Source organism: Carcharhinus amblyrhynchos, chromosome 5 (assembly GCF_965287045.1).
Source record: "Carcharhinus amblyrhynchos chromosome 5, sCarAmb.v2.hapA, whole genome shotgun sequence".
Taxonomy (NCBI): domain Eukaryota; kingdom Metazoa; phylum Chordata; class Chondrichthyes; order Carcharhiniformes; family Carcharhinidae; genus Carcharhinus; species Carcharhinus amblyrhynchos.
Window position 1 is genome coordinate 30,261,968 of NC_137328.1, and position 26,428 is coordinate 30,288,395.

General features: G+C 42.6%; 1 protein-coding gene across 4 annotated transcripts in view; it reads left to right on the top strand.

The window, feature by feature from the left end:
• Positions 1–26,428, top strand: part of ttc39b (tetratricopeptide repeat domain 39B) — a 199,518-nt gene that overhangs the window by 150,591 nt on the left and 22,499 nt on the right. For all 4 annotated transcript variants that reach the window (XM_080188566.1, XM_080188564.1, XM_080188563.1 and 1 more), the window contains 9 exons: positions 1,068–1,176; positions 3,236–3,303; positions 10,080–10,139; positions 12,889–13,050; positions 15,183–15,274; positions 16,828–16,948; positions 20,825–20,936; positions 21,594–21,711; positions 23,224–23,340. In XM_080188566.1, the coding sequence (XP_080044692.1) occupies positions 1,068–1,176; positions 3,236–3,303; positions 10,080–10,139; positions 12,889–13,050; positions 15,183–15,274; positions 16,828–16,948; positions 20,825–20,936; positions 21,594–21,711; positions 23,224–23,340 (959 nt within the window). The remainder of the gene's footprint in view (positions 1–1,067; positions 1,177–3,235; positions 3,304–10,079; positions 10,140–12,888; positions 13,051–15,182; positions 15,275–16,827; positions 16,949–20,824; positions 20,937–21,593; positions 21,712–23,223; positions 23,341–26,428) is intronic.

The window sequence follows — 26,428 nt, forward strand, 5'->3', positions numbered from 1 at the left end:
TTTGCATTTGTTTAGCGTTTGTTTTCTTATGCCATGGCACAAACTGATTAGATTTTCAGGAAATGTTGTATGTGAACGGTGGGGAGCTCATCATAGTTGATAGCATATTGGTGTAAGTTGGAGTCGGGAAATTCGAATGCTTCAAGCATTATCTGCAGGGATGTGTCCATGAATCTGGGGGCCTGTTCCATCCATTGTCCTCATCTGCTTCATGCTGAGTGACTTACTTCATGCACTTCTTCCACTTTGAATGCTGTGGTGTTACTTTCAATTGTGATTCTTATTTTCTACATCAGATGTGCCATCTTGCCTCCTCTCCCTGATTGGTTGAAAAACCCATAGGTAGTTATTTGACTAATCTGGAAAAGAGCATCCAGAAAGTCCACTAATCAGAAAAACAGGTTTGTGATCTGGAAATTGACTCCTTGTACTCCAGAATCTAATGTTGGAAAAGTCTGTCCTGTATGCACAGACATTTTATTGAATGGCAGAGCAGGCTTGAGGGGCCAGATGGCCTACTCCCGCTCCTAATTCTTATGTTCTTAAGATATTTAAAACTTTAAAAGGATACAGTAGGGTGGATACAGCAAAACTATTTCCACTGGTAGTTCACTCAAGAACAGGGAAACTTAATCATAACTTTATTAGAAGAGCTTAATAAGAACTTAATTATTCAGAAGTTGAAATTGGCAAACACCTTTTCACACAAGGGGTAGTTGAAATCTGGTGTGCTCTCTTCTTGAAGCAGAGGATGCTAGGTCAACTTTCAAGGCTGAAGTTGATAAACTTTTGATCAGGAAGGTAATCAAAGAATTTGGACCAAAGGAGCGAGCTGAATGATGGAGCAGGCTTGAAAGGCTGAGTGACTTAGAAAAGAATTCTGCCTCCAGCTTCTCATGTTTCTGTGAATAACAGCTCCCCAAAATTTTGGCATTTGTAGAATAATGTTTAATATGTGACCCAAAATAATTACTCATAACTTCTAATAATTTAATTGTTTATGTCCTTTCTTAGTTGTGTAAGTGAGTTAGGATTGTGTTGTATTTACATGTCACTGTTTGCTGCAGGATCTGGGGTTATCTATGCTGCGTGAAGGTGCTAGGACCCATAGCTTGAGAGCTGTATTGTGTGCCTTGACTTTATTGATGTATCAAACTTACATCACTGTAGTTCTTGGTAAGCTGAATCTTTTTATAGCTTCTAAGTCTTTACTTGTCGATAGAATAATTGCAATTTTTAATATTTTGTCAAATAAATCAATGCAGATTTCCATTTTGTAAATGGGTTGAGGAATCATAGAATCCATACAGTCCAGAAGGAGGCAATTTGCATCTGGACTGACTCTCCCAAAGGACATATAACCCAGGTGCTGCCCACCCCGCCCTATTCCCATAACCCCACATATTTACCAGGGCCAATCCCCTTAACCTATACATCCTTGGACACTAAGGAGCAATTTACATGGCCAATCCATCTAACCAGCACATCTTTGGACACTAAAGGGCAATTTCGCATGGCCAACCCACCTATCCTGCCCATTTTTAGACTGTGGGAGCACCCTGAGAAACCCATGCAGACACTGAGCAAACGCGGTAGAGATTGAATGGTCACAATTGCTGCTAAAAAATATTGTTAACAACAGTTGACTTTCAATATGTAGAACTGGGTATGGCAATATTCAAACAAAACAGTTAGAAGGTTATATCTCTGACTAGTAATCCAGAGATCTCTGGGGTATGGGGAATTGGGTGGGAATATCGATTCTTCAACCACTAAAACATATAAGGCATAATTTTTCACAAAATGAATCTAAGTGCCCAACAGGCAGGAAAGTGGGATGGTTTCTCACCCATTTTTTTGGGCAAGCTGAGTTAAATGAATTTATGGCATTCTGTGCAATACAGAGAATCGCAGTGGGATGGTGGCGAGGGATGGGGGAGGACCACAGAAGAGGTCAGCAGCAGTGTTCAGAAGGCTATCAGGCATGTGGCAACCTCCCAGTATACTGGAAGATCAGTTGACATGCCCCCCCACCCCCTCCGCCCCTCTGCTGATGGCCAGCACCGACCTCTGATGGCCTGCCCCACATCAGCCCACACTCCCCACAACCGATACAGAGTTCCTCCCTTCCCTCCTCTCTTACTTCCCCCACTGCACCCATCCCCTGCTAGGGGACACTGCCACCCCCTTTCCTTCACCTCCCCGGGGGACTCAATGGCTCCAGTCCCACCAGCAAGGCCGTCATGTCAGGTCCCCATTGCTGGGGACCATCTGTGCTCCCCGTTGGTGGGAACTTCCACTGATGAGGTTGGAAACCAAGTGAGCCCAGATAATACCATCCAAAGCTCGCTATATGGATTTCAGTTAGACAATTATTATTTAAATCAGCCTCACACAGTTCCCCGATATGAGGCTGATCCCATCATGAAAAAATGGCATGGGAAGATTGTGGCTGGTGTCCCATTATTGACACCCACCAACATTTTCTGCTTCACTATATTACTTGACCAGCATAGCAAGGTCAGAAAATCATGCCTATTATCTGGTCACTAGCTCCTTGCTGTTTGTAGGACCTTGCTTTGTGAAAATGAATTACTGAGCTCTCTAGAGTCATAGAAGGTCACAGCATGGAAGGAGACCCTTCAGCCCAACCCGTCCATGTCACCCAGCTTTTACCACTAAACTAGTTCCAGTTTCCTGCACTTGGCCCTATCTCTCTATAACCATCTGACCCATGTAACTGTTCAAATGCTTTTTAAAAAACAAAATTGTACCTGCCACTATCACTGCCTCTAGCAGCTCATTCCAGGTCCTCACCACCCTCTGAATGAAACAGTTGCCCCTCTGGATCCTTTTGTATCTCTCCACTCTCACCTTAAACCTATGCCCCTAGTTTTAGACTCCCCTACCTTTGGGAAAAGATGTTGATTTACTTCATCTATGCTCCTCTATTTTATAGTTTTCTATGAGATCGCCCCTACGTCCCCTATGCTCCAGAGGAAAAAGCCCCAGTCTATCTGGCCTCTCCTTATAACTCAAACATTACATCAATGACTACATTTCAAACATATTTACTTGCCTGTGAAGCACTTTGTGCCTTGAGGTTGTGAAAAACTCTATATAAATGAACATTCATGTACTTCTTTGGGTAGCTTTTAGTGGAAGTGATTTTCTTTTTCTTTGGTCTACCTTTCTCTGAGTTTTTTTATATCTTAACCAAATAACATTTTAACAGGTACAGGTGAAGGCAACCTCCAAGAAGCTGAAGCACTTCTTCAACCTTATCTTGAAAAATATCCTAATGCAAGTATTGAAGAAAAATAATTCCTAATTTTCAGTCTTGTGTTGAATCTTCAATTGCAATGAAAACTCTGGTACTGAATATTGCATCAAAGAATGAGTTACTAGAAGAGATTCAATTAAAACATTAGCAATAACTGATAAGGAGCAAGCGTTCATAGTGTTATCATTTTATGATATAATTGTTGATAGGGAAATGTGCAAACACTTTGTGGGTTCACTTTTGAGGTCAGACACATGGGAATATTTATGCTAAATATATCAGCAGCAGAGCTGCATGTGTACTGTGCTCTGTTCAAAAGCAGAAGTGTAATTAAAACTGGATTGCATGATATACTTCCCTTCTAGTGATTTCATGATGCAGTTTCTTAAAGGCATATTACAATTCATAGAATATAATTTTTAAACAAGTATGGTACACTTTCTTGTAGGTGCATTGGCCAGGGCAGTATTTTCTGCCTGACCATAATTGCCCTGAGAAGGTGGTGGTAGCTCTTCTATTGATTGTACTTTAACAAAAATGCACAACTTGCTATGCCATTTCTGACGGCAGTTAAGAATCAATCACTGTGGTTTCAGAATGGAGTCATAGGTAGGCCAAACTGGTTAAGGGCAGCTTCATGATCAGTTTTATAAATTCCAATTTTTTATTCCGAGATTGGAGTCATAGAGTAATTTGGCCCATGGAGTCTGCATTGACAATAACTACCAATAAGGCGCACTAGTCTAATTTTCCTGCACTTATCCCATATCCTTGAATGTTATGATATTTCAAGTGCCCATCTAAATATTTTTAAAAGTTATAAGATTTCTAGCCTCCACTACCTTCCTTGACAATTCATTCTAGATTCCTGCCATGCTCTGAGTGAAACAGTTTTTCTCAAATCCCCTCTGAATCTTCTGTCACTTACCCTAAAACTATGCCCCCTTGTGATTGACCCCTCAATGAAGGGAAACAGCTGCTCATCCTGTTCATACCTCCCGTAATCTTATACATCTTAATAATGTCCCCTTAGCTTGCTTTGCTTTAAAGAAAACAATCCAAGCCTATCAAGTTTCTCCTTATAGCTCAAATGCTCCATCCCAGGCAATGTCTTGGTGAACCTCCTCTGTACCCCACTCTAGTACTATCACATTCTTCCTATAATGAGGTAACCAGAACTGCACACAATACTCCAGCTGTGGCCTAACCAGCGCTCTGTACAACTCCAACATTACCTCCTTGCTCTTAAACTCTATACACGGCTGACAAAAACAAGTGACCCATATACCTTTTTAATTAACCTAGTAACATGCTCTTCCATCTTCAGGGATCTGTGAATAATTATTCCAAGATTCCCCTGTTCCTCTGAGCTTCCCAGAACCCTGCTATACACCATCACCTTGATTCTTCTAAAATGCATCACCTCATACTTATTAGGATTAAATACCATCTGACCAACCCATCTATATCTTCCTGTAACTTACAACTATATTCTTCGCTATTGATCACGTACTAATCATGTTGTCATCTGCAAACTTGCTTAATATTTCCCCTACTGTCTCATCTATATCATTTATGTATGTAACAAATAATAAGGGTCCCAGAATGGATCGCTGTGGCAGTGTGTTGGATACTGGCCTCCAGTCATTCTGCTAGTTTTCTACCACTACGCTTTGTGTTCCGTTACTAAGCCAATTTAGAATCGTAGAATCATAGGATCCTACAGTGCTGAAGAAGGCCATTCGACCCAAGGGTCTACACTGACCACAAACCCACCCAGACCCAATCCCAGTAACCCCATGTATTTACCCTAACTAGTCCCCCTGACACAGAGGCAATTTAAGTTGGACAATCCATCTAACCTGCACATCTTTGGAGTGTGGGAGGAAACCAGAAAACCCGGAAGAAACATATGCAGACATGAGGAGAACATGCAAACTCCATACAGACAAGATTTGAACTGGGTCCCTGGTGCCATGAGTTTCTGATCCATCTTGCTAAGTTTCTCTGAATTCCATGTGCTTTAACCTCCTCAATCAGTCTCCCATGTGATATCTTATCAAAGGTTTGCTAAAATCCATATAAACATCAACTGAACTTCCCTCGTCTATACACATTTTTGAAATATTCTAACCTTTGTCAGGCATGATGACTTCCCTTTGACAAGGCCATGCTGCCTGTCCATAATTAACCCATGCTTTTCCAAGTGGATATTCTCCAGAATTTTCTCCAATAGTTCCCTACCACTGACATGAGACTTAGCAGTCTGTAATTTCCTGGTTCATCTCCACAATCCTTCTTGAAAAGTGGAACCGCAATAACCATCCTCCAGTCCTCTGGCATTTTCTCTGTGGCAAGAGAGGAATTAATAATATGTGTCAGAGCCCCTGCATTTTCCTGCCTTGCCTCTCAAAGCAGTCTGGAATGCAATTCATCCGGGCCAGGGGATTTGTCTGTTTTTAAGCCCGCCAGAGCCTCTAATATTTTCCCATTTCCGAAATTAAACTGTGCAAGTTCCTCACAGTCCTTTTTCCTGAAATTTGTACCTATGTTCTCCTTCTTCTGAGTGAGTCCGATGAGAACTATTCATTTCACATTCTCCCAGTATCCTACGGCTTCATACACAGATTGCTCCCTCGGTCTCTGACGGGTCCTACTCTTTCCCCGATTAACTCTTCCCTTTATTTATAAAATCTCTTAGGATTCTCTCTATTCATGTTTGTGAGTCCTTTATCATTTCCCTTTTCTTGATCTTCTAATTGTTGTCTTAAGTTCCCTCTTGCACTTCCTATATTCCTTTAGGGCCACAGCAGAATTGCTCCCTTTGGAATCGCTTAAAGCCTTTCTCGTCTTCCTCATCCAGTCCTGAATTGTCCTAGACATCTTGGGTTCCCTGAACTTATTGCCCTTACCTTTTCCTCTAAAGAGTACATGTCGGATCTGTACTTGCCTCAGCTCCTTTTTGAATATCTTTTGCAGGCTATCTTTCGCTGCCCATAACAAATTTGAATCATAGAAACATAGATGATAGGAGCAGAAGGAGGCTATTTGGCCCTTTGAGCATGATCTGCCATTCGTCATGATCATGGCTGATCATCCAACTCAGTAGCCTAATCCTGCTTTCTCCCCATAACCTTTGATCCCATTTGCCCCAAGTGCTATATGTAGCTTTCTCTTGAGTACATCCGATGTTTTGGCATCAACTACTTCCTGTGGTAATGGATTCCGCAGGCTCCTCACATTTTGGGTGAAGAAATATCTCCTCACCTCCGTCCTAAATGGTCGACCCTAAATCCTCAGATTGTGACCCCTGGTTCTGGACTCCCCCACCATCGGGAACATCCTTCCTGCATCTACCCTGTCTTGTCCTGTTAGAATTTTATAAGTCTCATTTGTTCTGAATTCCAGTGAAAACGATCCTAACCTAGTCAATCTCTCCTCATATGTCAGTCTCGCCATCCCTGGAATCAGCCTGGTAAACCTTAACTCCACTTCCTCAAGAGCAAGAACATCCTTCCTCTGAACCACACAGTGTTGTGGTCGCAATTGCTATAATTCTCCCCCACTGCCACATTGAACACATATCTGGCTTCATTCCGCAGAACCCGATCCAACACTGCACCACCCTCTGTTTGGCCTTCTGCATATTGATACAAAAAACTCCCCTGAATACAGTTCAAGAAATCCATTCCCTTAGCACTATGACTGTCCCAATTTACGTTGGGAAAGTTGAAATCCCTAAGTATAATTACCCGATTATCACTCTTACACTAACTATTTACATATTTGCCCCTCTATTTCCTGCTGACTCTTTGGGGGCCTGGAGTACATTTCCAATAATGTGGCTGCCCCTTTTATATTCTTAAGTTCTACCCACAAAGCCTCGTCTGAAGCCCCTTCCAAGATATCAGGGGTGATTCTCCCAGCCATTGCAGTGGGCTGGGAGACTCGAGCAGAGGCCATGTAGCAGGCTTCCCCTCTGTATGTCACGGCCTCAGGGCATCTCCGGCTGCTGTATTTCCAGCACTGTCAACCCTGAGCCAGAAATCGGTGCGGAGCTGCATAAACTATTTAAATACTGATTTAAATATTATTAGCAGGCCCAGGACTGAAGTCTCCGGGCCTGCTAAAGTCTCCCCCACCTCCCTGCCTGCCAGGTGTATTTCACTTGAGCGAGGTTTACAATAGCTCTCCACTAGTGGGGAGTGGCAGCCTGACCCCATCGAGGCCCCCTAGAAGCTTGGGGTAAAGGGGGGTTTCTCCTGAGCAATACCAACTTGGTAATACCAGCCTGGCCCAATGGTACTACCCAAAGGGCAAATTGGCAGTGCCCGGGGGCAGCATGGCACTGCCCACCAAGTATTGGGCAGTGTTAAGAGGGCAGGGCCTGAGGGGGTGATCAGTGGGGGGTGGGAGAATCCCTCTGCCACACTGCACTCAGCGGAAACAAAGGGATGGAGGGAGGCCAGCGATCGGAGCTGGCCATCGGGGTATGCGGGGGGTGGGGGGCAGATCAGTGATTTGGCCGTGGGGGAGGTCGCAAGGCCAGCGATGCAGAGTTGTGGGGCTTGGCCAGCGATTGAGCTAGCCAACGATTGGGAGGCCAGCAGTGTGGGGCTATTACGTATGCGCTGATCTCCGCTATGACAGATCAGACATGCGCGGTGGCCCACTCAGTGCTATGCTGCTGGCATTTCCAGCTCCCGTTGGTTTTAATATTCACGCTAGTGCACTCTGCAGTGCAAGGAGTGTGGGTGATTCATTTTGACAGTCTCGCTGAAAAAACCAGCGGGATCTTCTCCAGTTTTTACGCAAATTCGACACTTAGAATTTTTTTGGGGGAATCCCACACATCATCTCTCTTTTTGCAGTAATTGACTGCTTAATTAATAGTGCTACACCACCTTCCTTTTCACACCCTCCTTCGCCTCACCTAAACATTCTAAATCCTGGAATGTTGAATTGCAAGTCTTGCCCTTCACTGAACCATGTTTCTGTGATGGCAACAATATCAAACTTCCATGTATCAATCCACACCTTTAACTCCTTAGTGTTACCTATTACACTCCGAGCATCAAAGTCAAGACCATCCAGTCGTGCCTTACTCTCTGGACACTCAACATAGCTGAACTCACTCTGACTCGCATCCTATTGCTGTATTTGATGTATCTCTATTTCATCAATTTTCTGTGTCCTCTCCCCATAGTAAAAAGTCTGACAACACCAGGTTTTAGTCCAACCGATTTATTTGATAGTAAACTCACAAGTGTTGTCAGACTTTTTACTGTGTTTACCCCAGTCCAACGCCGGCACATCCACATCGATCCTCTCCCCATGCCAGACTAGTTTAAATTCCTCCCAACAGTACGAGCAAACATTCCTGCAAGGATGTTGGCCCCAGTGTGGTTCACGTGCAGACCGTCCCAGTTGTACATGTCCCACCTTCCCCAGGAATGGTCCAAATGATCCAGGAATCTAAAACTAAAAACTAAATTCAAATTTGAACTGCTGTAATGTGATTTTAATTCTCATTCTCTGCTTCATTAGCCCAGCGCTCTGGATTACCCGTTCAATCATCATACCTGATCTCCAAGGAAGCATGTATACCCTTTTTATTGCATTTTTATTATTAGAATGACACATACGCTAGGGATGGCATGGTGGCACAATGGTAAGCACTGCTGCCTCACAGTGCCGGAGACCCGGGTTCAATTCCAGCCTCGGGTGACTGTCTATGTGGAGTTCGCACATTCTCCCTGCATCTGCATGGGTCTCCTCCAGGTGCTCCGGTTTTGTCCCACACTCCATAGTTATGCTGATTAGGTTGACTGGCCATGTTAAATTGACCCTTAATATCAGGGGGATTAGGAAGATAAATACATGGAGTTGTGGGGCTGGGGCCTGGATAGGATTGATGTTGATGGGGCTCGATGGGCTGGGTGATTTCCTTCTGTACCGATCTTCTCCTGTACCTGGATAGCTGCAGAGAATGGTGGCGGGAGAAAGATTAGGTGGGCCAATTTTAGATATCCACTTCTAGAATCATTTGGCTTCCTCATTCCTTCTCTGCTTCAAACACCCAACCTCTCTCCACTTTGGACAGAAACCTGTTTAACTGTTTCAATGCTTTGGAACAATGGTGAAGGCAGATAATTTTCTAGCAATTGTTGGTTCACTGACAACCCCAGTTAAGATCAGAATTGAGCATGGTAGTACTAAATGCAACAGCAATAGGATAACTATTAAAGAAGGAAATAGGGGGGCCTGTTAATGTGCAACTCTCCCTCTTACCTGCCCTTATCACTACTTAACAAAACTAGACCTTGGTTTGTCCTGAGCCTTTTATCAAACTGTCATTGGAATTCTTCAGGATGCTTCTTTTGTTTTAGCTGTTTCTGCTTCTCCTCCTCATGCAGGTGCTGCTCTTGTTAGTACATCCTTGCTTGGCAGGGTTTGGCTCCTTCTGTGTGGTGGAGGTCCCATTGGGAGACCAGTCTGCACTTTACGATATCTTGAGATTCTAAGAAATGCTACATAAATGCAATCTTTTTTGTTCTTTTACTTTATTTCCTCTCTTCCTTTTATTTTTTCTAAAACAAGGTGTTGATCTTGCAGCATAGTACTTGCAGTTTGAGTACACATATTCACAAAATTTTCAATTACGCTGCTCACCGATCAGTACCTTGTTTTAAAAAAACCCTATTCGGTTGGAAATTATATTTTTGCAACTAAAGCAGCCTGTTGTTGAAATCCTTAATTTTATATGAGATAACAAGCTTTTGTCCTTTGCCTTTAGGGCTCCATTATATTATTTTATTCAGCAAGAATAAAAATACTCAGGGGAGACTTTGAAATGGTGAGTCTTTTTAATTTCGTTTTGAATGTTAGAAAATGCAACAGGCTTTTATTTGGTATATGTTCAATTCGTAACACACAGTATAACAAACTGCTAGCTGTCTTGGTGAGAATTTTTACCAGTCATGTATGTTGCATTAATTCTGGGTCTTATGGTCTACTCATGGAGCGCATGAATTCTCATTGTGCTGTTAACCTCGAAGATCTTCACAATTTGCTCAAATTTGCTAAATTCTAAACTGTGAAGCCAATAATTCCAGTGCTCAGTTCAGTTCGCTGCTGTGTTTTCCAGTAACTGTCTTCAAAAATGAATCCATCATTATGAAATGTCTTTAAAGTGTCCTGAGAACTTGAGAGGTGTTTGTCATGTTTTGGGATTTTTCTATATGGGAAGGATTTTGGGTTGAGCTTTGCTTCAAGGGCTGTGTTTATAGAACATAGAACATTACAGCGCAGAACAGGCCCTTCGGCCCACGATGTTGCGCCGACCAGTTAAAAAGCAATGACCCTCTAACCTAAACCAAACCCTTTCCATCCGTAAACCTATCCACGGATCTCTTAAATGCCCCCAAACTAGGCGCATTTACAACTGCAGCAGGCAGGGCATTCCAATCCCTCACCACCCTCTGGGTAAAGAACCTACCCCTGACATCCGTCCTATAACTACCACCCCTTAATTTAAAGCTATGCCCCCTCGTGCTAGCTTTCTCCATCCGAGGAAAAAGGCTATCACTGTCCACCCTATCTAAACCTCTAATCATCTTATATGTTTCAATAAGGCCCCCTCTTAGCTGCCTTCTTTCTAACGAAAACAACCTCAAATCCCTCAGTCTCTCCTCATAGGACCTCCCCTCCATACCAGGCAACATCCTGATAAACCTCCTCTGCACCCTCTCCAAAGCCTCCACATCCTTCCTGTAATGTGGGGACCAGAACTGCACACAATACTCCAAGTGCGGCCGCACCAGAGTTTTGTACAGTTGCAACATGACGCTGCGGCTCCTAAATTCAATCCCCCTACCAATAAACACCAAGACACCGTATGCCTTCCTAACAACCCTATCTACTTGATTCCCAACTTTCAGGGATTTATGTACACATACACCTAGATCCCTCTGTTCATCCACACTATTCAGAGTCCTACCGTTAGCCCTATACTCTACACATCTGTTATTCCTGCCAAAGTGAATTACCTCACACTTTTCCACATTAAACTCCATCCTCCACCTCTCGGCCCAGCTCTGCAACTTGTCCAAGTCTCCCTGTAAACTAAGACACCCCTCCTCACTATCTACCACACCTCCGACTTTGGTGTCATCAGCAAATTTACTAATCCACCCAACTATACCCTCATCCAGATCATTTATAAAAATTACAAACAGCAGTGGCCCCAAAACAGATCCCTGAGGCACACCACTCGTAACTGAACTCCATGACGAATACTTACCATCAACCACCACCCTCTGTCTCCTATCCGCCAGCCAATTCCTGATCCAATTACCTAAATCACCCTCAATCCCATACATCTGCATTTTCTGCAGAAGCCTTCCATGGTGAACCTTATCAAACGCGACGATCTAAAAATGGGATCAATCTTTGCCAGAATGGGCAGGTTGAATGCACATCCAGTATTAGCATTGATCTTCATTTAAATGAGACTGATATTTCCTGGGCTGCTCACTTGTGCAGACAGTTTAAATTTCAGGCTAGGATGTCCCGCTTCTCAGGAGGGTGCTACTTTGGGGGGATGAGGAATGGGGCTTTGGGGGAGGCAATCAAGAATAAATCAAGTAAGGACCAAAACAGTTTCCACACCCAGTCTTCCCTAATCCATATTCAGGTAAGATGCTCCAAAAATAGGGCTGATCCTTGAGGATGTTTAACAGAAAAAGTTTGTTGCCATGTTGTTACTTTTATAAAAAAAATTCTAAGGAAGCAAAAGTCACTTTATTAGATTTTTTAAAATTAATTCATGGAATGTAGGCTTTGCTGGCTAGGCCAACATTTATTGCCTAACCCTATTTGACCTTCAAAAGGTAGTGGTGAGCTGTATTCTTGAACCACTGCACTCCATGTGGTTAGGTACATCCACAGTGCTATAAAGGACATTCTAACACCTTTTCGATCTTGCTGTGCCACTTGAGAGTACTAAACTGGAGGTGACTAAGGAAGGAAGAGTGGTGCGACATGAGACCAACATTGAAATATGTTTGCACCAAACTTCAAGGGGCACAAAGTCGGCAGCCCTCATTAAAAGATGAGGTTAAACATTGAAAAGAAAGACATTTACAGGAGTTAAAGTATTTTCTTCATTGACTGATGGACATATATGAACATCAGTTTGTAGATAAATACAGGATGCACTGGTTGTGCAGTGCTGAAGGAATTCTGTCCTTCTAATGAGAAATTAAACCAAGGTTTTGTCTGCCCTCTCAGGTGGGACATAAATTACAATATTTAGAAAAAGAGTAAGCAACATTCCCTAATATCCTGGCTAATATCTTTACTCAAACAGCAACACTATATAGTCTTGTTTGTATCATTGTTCGTGGGAGCTTGCTGCACCAAAATTGGCTGCTGAGTTTCCTTATATTACAACACTGCCAATATTTTAAAAATACTTCATTAGCCAGAAATCAGTTTGGGAGGTTATGAAAGGCATTACGTGAATGCAAGTCTTTCTTCTTATTTTCAGTTCATGTTAATCAACATTTCTTCCATTTGTCTTTTTTTTAATGATGAAAACTTAGGCTCAGGCGAAGTTTGAGGAATGCATTCAAGCTCAGGAAGAGTGGAGACAGATTCATCACCTGTGTTACTGGGAACTAATGTGGAGTAACTCCTTTCAGCAGCAATGGCTGCAGGCATACCGCTTCGCTGATCTCCTCTGCAAAGAAAGCCGATGGTCTCAAGTCAGTACATTTGTAAAGAATATGCGATACAAAAGATCTTGTATTCTACATGTTTTGAGTTTAGCTCCTTTTTATTTGCTACTAATGCTTGTCAACCCACCTCTGCATGTTAAATTCTAAATTACAGTGGAAGTATTGAAATATACTCCATGTTGGAATCCAATTTGGAAGTGGTGGTAGACCCAGGCTGGAAGCACGCGGGAGGCCCGGGTGAAATAGGATTTGGAATTGATTTAGTTAAGATCAAAACTAATGCGTTAAGCTGAACAAAAGGAAATTAAGGAAGTTTGGGAAACTAGGTTTTAAAAAAAATTTTTGTAGATGTTTAGCAAATAATTTGTACAATCCATTAAAGAATGAACAGGAAAATTTGCCTTACCATGGAGATTGAGATCTTAAAGTTAGAATTGAATTAATGGAAGAGGCTTTCCAAAACTTGAATAGGCCTGAGGATCGGAGAGATTTAAAAATTTGCTGAAGGATGAACTGATAAAGAAAGGGATGTGAGTGTAGAGACATCGCTGAAATGTTCTGACCATCTCCACTGGTGGTAGTTTTCGGTCCCCAAGATGACAACTTCCTCCCCCCATGCAGCATGTTACATGGCAGCTGAGGGTGAAACCAAAGGGAAAATCTGTTGAAAGTAATAAGACCAGAAGAGCCTGCTGCTGGCTAATGTTGGGCTGCCTTCACCATTGAAGAGAGGGGGGGCAGAAAATCCTCCCAATAAAACCGCTTTTATACACTTCTATAGGTATGTAAAAAGGAAAATGTTAGCAAAAGTATATGTGTATTTCTTGGATGGAGAGACAGAAGTAATTATAATGAGGTGTAACTCACTTAACAAATACTTGGTATCAGTCTTCATGGCAGAAATCACAAAAAGACACATTCCAGTAGTAAGCAGAACCAAAGGTCTAGTGAAAATGAAGGGCTTAAAGATAATAGCATTCCTAAAGAAATAATGCTGGAGAAATTGATTTTTTTTCAACTGATGGATGCAGATGAAGGCCTAACTGGAGCCTTACCCCATGCCCGATTCTCTGTGATGCCAGCAGGAAAACTCGGCAGTCCAGAATAAATCTGGAACAACATGGCATGCAGAAATCAGGACTTACCTGAAGGATTCCATGGGCTGCTTTCGGGATGGAGGCCACCAGCGACCTTGGACCCTGGAACAGAACAGCAGTGGGTGGGTGTATCTTCCAGATTCAGTGTCATCAAGGAGCTCCATCTCCCAGCCTCGGAGTACTTCTGAAGATCCATCTTCTTTTTCAGGGTCTGTTTTATTTCAGTAATGTTGGGAACCTTTCTAAATGCCATCCAGATATGATGGAGGGGCATGCACAATCAAGCCTGCCCCACCACAAAATATGGCATTATATCCCCAGATGCATTATTAATAAGGTTGGGACCAGAAGATATGCTGTAATATCTTGTTGGCCTCCATAGCGGGAAACACTCCCTATCTCCACCCTCACCATGGGACTTAGTCCCAGATGGGAGAATTCTGCCCATTGTGTTGAAGATTTGATGATCCCATGAAAATGAATTGGGAGGAGTTGACCATTATTTAGTTACAGTTCATTTCAGCAAAAGTTTCTCCATCACTGTTAACATTTGAGCAGCATTTCTTATTTGCATCACTTCAGTATCAGAGTGCCTCATTGAGATGTTGTCTCTTGCATGAAGCGTTAAAGTGAGGCCCCTCTTTTTTGGGTTTAAAAGATCCTGCAGCATGTGAGGAGAAGAGCAGGGCAGTTCTTTCCAGTGTCCTGGCCAATTTTATCCAGACTACCAAAAATAAATTAGTTGTTCATTATCTCACGGCTGGTTATAGGACCTTGCTGTGTGCAATTTTCCTACATACAATGGTGATAATATTTTAAAATATATTGAAGATGCAGAGATCTTGAAAATTGCTTTATCAAGTTCTTTCTTTTTTTTAATCCAATATACTATAATGAGAAGTTGTGTGATATATGAACTGTATCTGCTTTTGTGAATGTGAGCCTAAGAAACATTTTAAAATTGGCTGTAAGTAAAGCCGGTACGTGTCTATTAATGTGATATCCCATGTTCTCCAGTGAATTTGGAAGATTTCTTAAAGGAGATTACTTTTTTTGCTGCAGGCAATCTACATGTTTCAGAAAGCTGCAATTCTCAGCATGCTTCCTGAGCAAGACATTAAAAAGACTGGGGAAAAAGTAGAAGAACTATTCAGGTCAGTGAGATTTTGATTGTTACTGGCAAAATGTTATCTTAAGATGTTGAATGTTTAAGGACTCTGCAGCAATCCCATTTGTTAATGGGCTATTTTGTTTACAAATTAAATAAAATGACCTCAAATACAGTACTTGGTCTCAAGACCTACAACAGGATCAAATCTGGGCTCCATTCTCCTGCATCTCTTCCCAGTTAGACATAGACTAGACACCTACAGTGCAGAAGGAGGCCGTTTGGCCCTTTGAATCTACACCGACCACAATCACATCCAGCCCTTCCCTGTAACCCCACTTATTTGGAGAAACCCACGCAGAAATGGGGAGAATGTGCAAACTCCCCACAGACAGCGACCCAAGCCGGGAGTCGAACTGGGGTCTCTGGCGATGTGAGGCAGCAGTGCTAACCACTGTGCCATTGTGCTGCCCCAGTTGTTGCAGATACTGTACACAGATACTGTACTGAGACTCCATTTTCCATGATCTGCTCCTATTTCTTTCAAATGCCATAAATGGCACCGAATAGGATGGAAGTCTTGTGGAACAGTGGTAATGCCCCTACCTCGAGTCCAGAAGTCGCAGGTTCAAGTCCATTACGAGGACCTGTTTGCCACAGAAGGCACTTTCATTATATGGTTTAATGGGCTTACAACTGGCTCGGGAACCTTTTTCATAAAGGGAAAGAACAGTGTGGGTGTGATGATGTACTAAAAAAAGAGCACTGAATCTAGCCTCTAACCTCCCCCTTATTCCTTGCAGTCTCTGTTTGCAGCACTGAACCTATCCCATTTCATAGAATCTTCCAGAACAGAACAAGGCCACTTAGCCCATCATGCTTTTGCTGGCTCTTCGAAAAATCTATCCAATTAGAAACACTCCCCAGCTGATATTGCCTATAACTCTGTGAAAGTAGGACTCAATCTGATCTCCATTCCCCTGTATCTCCTCCCATCTCCCATTTATACTGTAGAAAGCACTGTAAAGCATTTTGGAGGATTTAGCACACTAAAGGCACGAGATAACTACAAATTGGCTTTGTTTTCTTAATACAATGACAGAATATTGACCAAATGTTTCCTTTCATGAAGAATTGCAATATAAAAACATAGAAAGTAGAAGCAGGAGTAGGCTGTTCGGCTCTTTGAACCTGCTTAACCATTCATTTTGAACATAGCTGCACAGTATCCTGATCCTACCTTCCCACCCACTTTTCCCTTGATCCCTTTAGCCCCAAGAACTATACCTAATTTCTTCTTGAAATGACGCAATGTTTTGGCCTCAGCTACTTTCTGTGGTGTGAATTCCACACATTCACCATTCTGGGTGAAAAGATCTCACCTCAGTTCTAAAAGTTTACCCTTTATTCTCAAACTATGACCCTTGGTTCTGGACTCCCCTACCATTGCAAAAATTCTTTCTGAATCGACCCTGTCTAACCCTGTTAGAATTTTAGAAGTTTCTATGAGATCCCCTCTCACTCTTCTAAATTCCATCTAATATAATCCTATCTCTTAATATTGATTCTGCTGTTATACAACTCTTATTTGAATTGCAGACAAGTTGAAGGCCTGAAGCAACGGATTGCAGGGAAATCTATACCCACAGAGAAGTTTGCGGTGCGAAAAGCCAGGCGGTACATGTCTCCAAAGCCTGTCAAATTGGTCGTGCCTTTACTGGTAAGGATTCTTTATTTTGACACACATTTTTCAGATGTAATGAGCTCTTAAAAATGTAGGCTGGGAGAGGCAGTGTCTCAATAGTGATGAGTCAGAAGCAGAAGTATTGTTGCGTAATGGATGAAAACACAGAGCTTTAGTAACAGGGGTTTAGTCATATGTCCCTTTCAATGGAGCCAACTCTGCACTTCCAATCTGAGCCAACAAAATTCCATGCTGGATGAGGAATTTCCCAATATTTAGCCTGTGATCATTTGACTTGGAGCCTGAAGTTAACTTATTGCAGTGTAATTAAGGTTAACATATTTCTCTGGGAAAACAGCAAATTGATATGCAGTAGAATTTGTTTATGTTAATAAGTCAAAGGTTGGGGTCTAATCAAACTTGGGTAGAAAGGAATATCTATTACATAAATTGTTGTATTTTGTGGAAACTAGATTTAACAAATGCTGTTTTTATTAAAATTGATACATTTGACTTACAATCCAAAATTAGCAACTCATTAAGAAGCTTCTTGTAGAAGCTCAAATACTGTGCTGAGCTTACTGTTATAAAAGAGAATTTCCCTCCTGATTTTTGGGCGTACTTAGTTTTACAAATCTCTGGCACTCTGTGCATCACAGAGTACCTTAGTGAGATTCACACCAGTAAGTGGAGGGGGTGGGCTCATCCTGTTGGAGAGACTGGCCATAAAGTGCTGAGCAGGCCACTGTGTATGCGCCAATCTGTCAGTGTAGATAACTGCGCACATGCACTGGAACACCATCGCCAGCCTCCTAATTGCCAGCCTTTATGATACTCCCCTGACAGCGCCTTGGCCAGCAGCACTCCCCCCGCCCCACTCCCCACCCAGTAGGCCCCGTTCCCTCTGGCACAGCCTGGTGTCCAATGGGTGGTGCCAGGCTGGCACTGCCATGCTAACACTGCCCAAGGGGCATCTTTCTGTCCCCAACCTCCTGGGGGTGCCTCAAAGACCCGGGTGAACACACCTAGTCCTTGTTGGGGGGAGCAGTTGTAAACTGTGCTGTTGGGAACCTCTCCCGGCCCGGGGGGACTTTCTAGCCGGCCCAGAGACTACCGTCCCAGGCTCACTAATTATATGGAAATAGCAATTTCCATATGGTAATCAGCCCCGTTGTGGGACTGATTATGTGGGGAAAAAGGACCTGGCAGACCAGCGATCAGCCAGACCCCGGCTGATCGCGCCATTTCCTGGCCCACTGTGCTACTCGAGCAATGCAGCAGGCTTGGAGAATCCTGGCCATCAATTTTATGGTAAATGGAATATTACTCCTTTAACAAGGCTGAATATGTAATCCTGACTTTTGCACCGGCCAAGCTAAAACTTAATGTTGATCACCTGGCTAGTCTATAAACTCCTGATCTGGCTATATATCCAGAATATGTATCCATGTATATAAAAGGACAGTCTTCATTTACTTAATACAATCCATTGGTGGAATTAATATAATAAGTGGGGAATCTAAAAAGCAGGTGGAGGAAAAAGCTTCCTCCCTCTATAATTACACTGAATTTATGGCAAAGAGAGCATTAATCTGCCTACTTCACCTCAACACACCTTCTGGGCCAGTAGTGGTTCCATGTTTTGGATGGATGTCCACACCTTTTACAGTGCAAAGAGTGCGCATCTCCAGTTCTATATTTGATTGCAGAACGGAAGTTAGCATTTTAAAGTTTAAATTTCTCCCTCACCCCAGTGCTTCTACCAACACTGGATGCCAGGATGTCCCATGTGCCAATTGTTTCTAATGTGTGAATGGTAAGAAATACTCCTTATTTGCAAGGTATCATTACATGCCTGTCTAATCTGTTGGCTGGTGTATTATGCAGCCAAAAAATATAGAAGTCCTGATAGAGAAAAGCCTGGCACCGGGTCCTGATTTTCTACTCAGGCTACACCTGTTTAACTTTAGTATTCCCCACCATGGAGATTTGTGTCGGACAATCCTGGCAAACAAATAACTGGATTGAGAAACGATCGAATTTGTGATGTGGACCTATACAAATAAATTCAGGCACATTTTTAAGAGTTGCCATCACACTCTTTCAAATGCCATTTCATACAAAAAACTCATGCATTACCGGAGTTAAACAAAGTATGTGTGGCATCGTGGCACAGTGCTTAGCACTGCTGCCTCACAGCTCTACAGACCTGAGTTCAATACCCGGCTTGGATCACTGTCTATGTGGAGTTTGCACATTCTCCCTGTATCTGCATAGGTTTCCTCTGGTTTCCTCCCATAATCCAAAGATGTGTGGGTTAGATTCATTGGCCGTGCTAAAATTGCCCTTTGTGTCCTGGAATGCGTAGGTTGGCGGGGTAAATATGTGGGTTACGGGGATAGGGTCTACATGGGATTGTTGTTGGTGCAGACTCAATGGGCCGAAAGGCCTCCTTCTGCACTGTAGGGATGCTATGATTCTCTGTGAATAGATAGAATTTATTTATGCACTTGCCTATTCAATGTTTATATTAATAGTATATAACAAGATGACTTAGTTTGAGCTTAGTATGTTATTTGGAAAAAAAAGTAAAAACAACCTTTAAGCAATGAGTTTTTTTTGTCTTTTTTCTTGAAATGTGAGCACTGTTGGTGGAGTGGGCATTTATTGCCCATCCTTAATTTTTTTTTTGGACCACTGCAGGCCACATGGTGAAGGTAGTCCCAGTGCTGTTAGTTTTGAAATTACAAAATTTTGGCTAAGCGACAATAAAAGAGCAGTTGGGATGGTATGTGATTTGGTGAGGAACTTGGAGGCAATTTGAGCTCCCATGTTTTTTTCTTTCAAGTGGTGGGAATTGCAAGTTTGGGAGGTGCTGTGGATGAAGGAAAGGTGTGGAAAGGGTGTGGAAAGTCTGCAGATGGATCTGGATAGGCTGAGCGAGTGGGCGAGGACCTGGCAGATGGAGTACAATGTTAGCAAGTGTGAGGTTATCCACTTTGGCAGAAATAATAGTAGGAGGGATTACTATTTAAAGGGTGAAAAGCTGCAGCATGCTACAGTGTAGAGGGACCTGGGGGTCCTTGTGCATGAGTCGCAAAAGCCCAGTCTGCAGGTGCAGCAGGTGATCAAGAAGGCGAATGGTATGCTGACCTTTATAGCGAGGGGGATAGAATATAAAAGCAGGGAGGTCTTGCTGCAACTGTACAGGGCACTGGTGAGGCCGCAGCTGGAGTACTGTGTGCAGTTTTGGTCGCTGCACTTGCGCAAGGATATTTTGGCCTTGGAGGGAGTGCAGCGGAGGTTCACTAGGCTGATTCTGGAGATGAGGGGATTGGACTATGAAGAGAGACTAAATAGACTGGGTCTGTACTCGTTGGAGTTTAGAAGGATAAGGGGGGATCTTATAGAGACGTATAAGATAATGAAAGGGATGGATAGGATAGAGGTAGAGAGATTCTTCCCGCTTAGAAAGGATAGCAGGACTAGAGGGCACAGCCTCAAGATAAGTGGGGGGGGGGGGGGGTGCAGTTTAGATCGGAGTTGAGGAGGAACTTCTTCACTCAAAGGGTAGTGAATTTCTGGAATTCTCTGCCCGTTGAAGTGGTGGAGGCTACCTCGCTGAATATATTTAAGTCACGGGTAGATAGGTTTTTGACAGACAAGGGAATTAAGGGTTATGGGGAGAGAGTGGGAAAGTGGAACTGAGCCACTTCAGATCGGCCATGATCTTATTGAATGGCGGGGCAGGCTCGAAGGGCTAGATGGCCTACTCCTGCTCCTATTTCTTATGTTCTTATGAAGCCTTTGCAAGTCGAGAGTCAGATTGATGTTATGTAATTTCATTCTGCTATTTAGACAGGATTGATTATTATTAATTTGATAAATACATTAATTTATTCCTCTTGACAGGAAATGATGTATGTCTGGAATGGATTTGCAATATTGGGTAAACGAGCAGACCTGACTGAGAACATGTTGGTTACAATAGAAAAGGCAGAAATAGAGTTACAAAAAAACCCCAGTAAGTACATTGTAATGTTGCACACTTTAAAAAGAAAACTAGGATGGCAAGTTTGCCTCAAATGCTTACCTCCACTGCCTGGCTCAGTTAAATGACCTGTGAGAAATGTTGTGATAGATCTGCTAGAACTCCTATTTGATAAATTCTCTCTGTGGCAAGCTAAAAGTGGGGAATAATTAGAGGCACAAAATGGAAAATAACTCAGATAATATAAATAGATTCCAAAGTAAATTTTAGAAGGTGGTTCTTTGAGCTTCTGTTGCTGTTTTGTCAGGTATTCTCAGGTATGATAGCTATAGAAAAGTTATTTTTGCCTTGGCTAGAAAAAAATAAGCTAGTGTGTCCTAGTCTGATTACTATTTAGTGACCCTTTGCAATGGAGTGCACACATGAAGTTTGGGCAATGATGTATATTACCCACACTTGCCTGTGATCTTTTCTGTCCTGCTCAGATGAATTACCTGATGTTGTCCACTGTCTGGGTTTACAGCTGATGCTTCCTGATAATCTGGAATCTTATCCAATTAAAGGAAGTATCCAAATAAATGTAGGATACGTATATAAGATATTAAAGAGACATAAATTTGGGGGGATGTACAAAAGTTGTCGAACTTTATTGACTGCAAGATTTCACTTGTTGTTTCTTATCTCTAAAAGAGCCTGTTGAGTACCAAGCAGATGATGAGAGTCTTGTACAGCTTTTAAAAGGGCTATGCCTAAAACATTTGGGTCGTCTCTTACAAGCTGAACTCTGCTTCAATCAGGTGATCCAAAGGTAAGGTCGCTTGCTAACACACTTTCATTTACTGGTTTAAAATTCCATTTTTTCAAGTGCAAGTTGCATACCAGTGTGCAGTTTTTTTTAAAGTTTATTTATTAGCATCACAAGTAAGCTTACAGTAACACTGCAATGAAGTTACCGTGAAAAACCCCTGGTCGCCACAGGTACTCTGTTCAGGTACAGAGAGAGAATTTAGCATGGCCAATGCGCCTAACCAGCATGTACTTTGGACTGTGGGAGGAAAATGGAGCATCTGAAGGAAACCCACACAGCTCAGGGAGAATGCACAAACAGTGACCCAAGCTGGGATCGAACCTGGGTCTCTGGCACTGTGAGGCAGCATTGCTAACCATTGCACCACTTGGTGAGTGCTTGGAGAGTTTGCTGATTTAATGAGCATAAAGAAAATGCAGTCAAGTAGACTTAAATAAGCAAGCACAGCATATTTTAATTAAGTGAAGAAATAAGATCTTCCAGTTGAGGATTTATTCAGAGTGGGTGAAATCACTAAATGTATTGATTAACACAATGACATCTAGCTCTAAATCTGCATGATGTATATTAATCTATGTATCTCTTTAAACAACAGCTTGCATTAATGTAGTGTCTTTAACAAAGAAAAATGGCCCAAGATACTTCACAGGAGTATAATTATACAAAAACTGGCATTGGTTTCATGGTTACTCTGGGCTGCAAGGCAGTTTCTTATTGAGCTCCTCTGCTCCAACTTTATGCCCTGTGTTGTCACAGCCAAATCCAAGGATTATTATGCTGAGTACAATCTTGACCAGTATTTGAAACCAAAATTGGTTAATCCCCAAATGGAAATTTTATTATTTTTTCCATGGAACATGTTGATGCAGTAAGACGTCTCACAACATGAAGTTAAAGTCCAGTTTATTTGGTAGCAAAAGCCACTAACTTTCAGAATGTTGCTCTTTTGTCAGGTAAGTGGGAGTTTTGTTCACAAACAGGGCATATAAAGACACAAACTCAATTCACAGGTAATCTAGTTGATTACCTGTAATGACTCACATTCCAACCATTATTTTGTAAATTGAGTTTGTGTCTTTATTTGCCTGTTTGTGAACAGAACTCCCACTTTCCTGACTAAGGAGCAACGCTCTGAAAACTAGTGGCTTTTGCTACCAAATAAATCTGTTGGACTTTAACCTGGTGTTGAGACTTCTTACTGTGTCCAACACTGGCATCTCCACAACATGTTGATGTCCAGCATTAGAGGAAGTAGTGCTCTAGACTGAGAGCAGCCAAGAACTGTAAAAGTAAATAAATGATCAGAAGTATGAATCTACAGATTTATGCCATTCCGACGGATTGCAAATTTTTGATCTCTGGTTTTCTGGTAGCTCCACTTTTCATCTTTACAGATATGCTAGATGGCAACAATTGAAACCACAGGCAGGATATAGTTGACATTCTAGGTCATTTGTGGTCAGGTTTGTGAGTATTTATAAATATTTGAGCTTTCTGTTTTATTTTATATAGTGAGAAGAGGATAAAGTATGACCATTATTTGGTGCCATTTACTTTTTATGAAATGGGATTGTTATACAAACAGCAAGGACACAACAATAAAGCCAGAATGTACTTTGAAACAGCAAAGTAAGTACCATAATAAAATGTTAAATTTACAGCTGTATTTAGCAATAATTAATTGATTATTTTTCATTTCCACTTCTTCTTCTATCTACCATGTGAATAAACCTCTCAAACAAATTCAGACTGAAATTTCAGTGTGACATTAGGTCAATATAGCTTCAACCTTTGCCATGAGGGAGAGGCTCTCAATCATGGTGAAAATAGCAGATGAGTCCGGAAGTCATAAATCCTACCCCTCAGAATGGCACTTCCCTTTTTCACTGATATTGGAATGGAGGTGGGGCATGTTTGTACATGCAGGGAGGCAGTTAACTATTTAGATAATCAGCTACCTCCACTCAAAACAGATCTTGGTAGCCTAAGAGTGTGGAACCTGAAGTGTGTAGAGTAAATGTGGTAAGAGCATGCCTGAATTATTTGCATTTCTTTGGATAGCCAAGATAACTTTAAACTTGTCATCACTGCCCATAATTGTCCATAACAGGTGTCAGAGGGTGGAGTGGTGGACTTGCAGGGCAATTTCTTTGCCCCTATAGACTTCTGCCCCCAAAGGTGAAGAAAGAATTTGTGCCTGAGAAGGGTACATTGCACTTCACGCAAAGGAACATAGATGAGCATGGCACCCTCACACAAGAAACCATAAAAACCACGCAATGTGAACAATCAGAATTCAGAGGGACGACAGAAGGTGAGGAGGAAGAGGTTGTAGCAAACACATCAAGAAAAAGGGAAAGTAAGACAAGCAGGTATCATAGATCTAATCTTCCTTCATTGTTTGGACACAGTTTAATCTCCAGATACAAGTCTCGTCCAATCATGGGGAGGGTAATATGTAGAGACACTGAGATTCATTTAACTTCATTCATGGAACAAACGAGTACAAGTGGAATACTTGCATGTTCCTGCCAGTGGTAAGCCTGGTCCATTTCAGAATATTGGCCTCGTTGGCCAAGTATTGGCCAGGTTGCTCAGCAGGTTGCACAGGAATGGAAGTTCAACCTCAATATGATGGAAAAGCAACAACCCCCCTCGACCTCCCCACACAAGCGTTCCCTACCCTCCCCACCCTGGGACTCCTGCCACTTACTTGTCCTCCAGGTCCTGGGACTTAGCTGCAGGCAACTTTCATGTGCTTGGAGTGACTAGCCAATCTGAACAAGAATCATATGGGCTCGAGACATTGGCTTTGTTTCTCTCTCCACAAACGTGAGAAGGCAATGAGCCTGAATGATTGCATCCCAGGCTCATTTGTAATATGTAAATCTCTATTTAAATAGATTTAAACCAGTGCCCCACAAAGCTGTATCCTCAGCCCCCTACTCTACTTATATATGTATGACTGTGAGGCCAAATTCCCCTCCAACTCGATTTTCAAGTTTGGGTTGGATCTCAAATAGCAATGAAACAGAGTACAGGAATGAGATGGAGAATCTGGTGAACTGATGCAGCAACAATAATCTCTCCCTCAATGTCAACAAAACAAAGGAGATTGTCATAGATTTCAGGGAGCATAATGGAGAACATGCCCCTGTCTGCATCAATGGGGACAAAGTAGAAATGGTCAAGAGCTTCAAGTTTATAGATGGCCAGATCACCAGCAACCTGTCCTGGTCTCCCCATGCTGACACTATAGTTAAGAAAGCCCATAAATGCCTCTACTTTCTCAGAAAACTAAGGAAATTTGGCATGTCAGCTATGACTCTCAGCAACTTTTACAGATGTACTATAGAAAGCATTCTTTCTGGTTGTATCACAGCTTTGTAGGGCTCCTGCTCTGCCCAAAACCACAAGAAATTACGAAGGGTCTTGAACATAGCCCAATCCATCACGCAAACTAGCCTCCTATCATTGACTTGGTCTACACTTCCCGTTGCCTTGGCAAAGCAGCCAGCATAATTAAGGACCCCACTCGCCCCGGATATTCTCTCTTCAACTCCTCCCATCAGGAAGACGATACAGAAGTCTGAGGTCATGTACCAACCAATTCAAGCACAGCTTCTTCCCTGCTGCCATCAGACTTTTGAATGGACCTACCTTGCATTAAGTTGATATTTCTCTACACCGTAGTTATAGAACATAGAACATAGAACATTACAGCGCAGAACAGGCCCTTCGGCCCACGATGTTGCGCCGACCAGTTACAAAAACAATGACCCACTAGCCTATACCAATCCCTTTTTGTCCATAAACCTATCCAGAGATCTCTTAAACGCCCCCAAACTAGACGCATTTACAACTGCAGCAGGCAGGGCATTCCAATCCCTCACCACCCGCTGGGTAAAGAACCTACCCCTGACATCCGTCCTGTAGCTACCCCCCCTTAATTTAAAGCCATGCCCCCTCGTGCTAGCTTTCTCCATCCGAGGAAAAAGGCTATCACTATCCACCCTATCTAAACCTCTAATCATCTTATATGTTTCAATAAGATCCCCTCTTAGCCGCCTTCTTTCCAACGAAAACAACCCTAGATCCCTCAGTCTCTCCTCATAGGACCTCCCCACCATACCAGGCAACATCCTAGTAAACCTCCTCTGCACCCTCTCCAACGCCTCCACATCCTTCTTGTAATGCGGGGACCAGAACTGCACACAGTACTCCAAGTGCGGCCGCACTAGAGTAGTGTACAGTTGCAACATTACACTGCGACTCCTAAATTCAATCCCCCTACCAATAAACGCCAAGACACCGTACGCCTTCTTGACAACCTTATCTACTTGATTCCCAACTTTCAGGGATCTATGTACACACACACCTAGATCCCTCTGTTCATCCACACTATTCAAAGTCCTCCCGTTAGCCCTATACTCGACACATCTGTTGCTCCTACCAAAGTGAATTACCTCACACTTCTCCGCATTAAATTCCATCCGCCACCTCTCGGCCCAGCTCTGCAACCTATCTAAGTCTCCCTGCAGACTATGACACCCTTCCTCACAATCTACCACACCTCCAACTTTGGTGTCATCAGCAAATTTACTAATGACTGTAACATTACATTCTGTACTGCCTTGTTTCTAATGGTGGCTGAAGACATGGTGTCAGAGGGAGGGTTTTAGATCCCTGGGACATTGGGACCGGTTCTGGGGGAGCT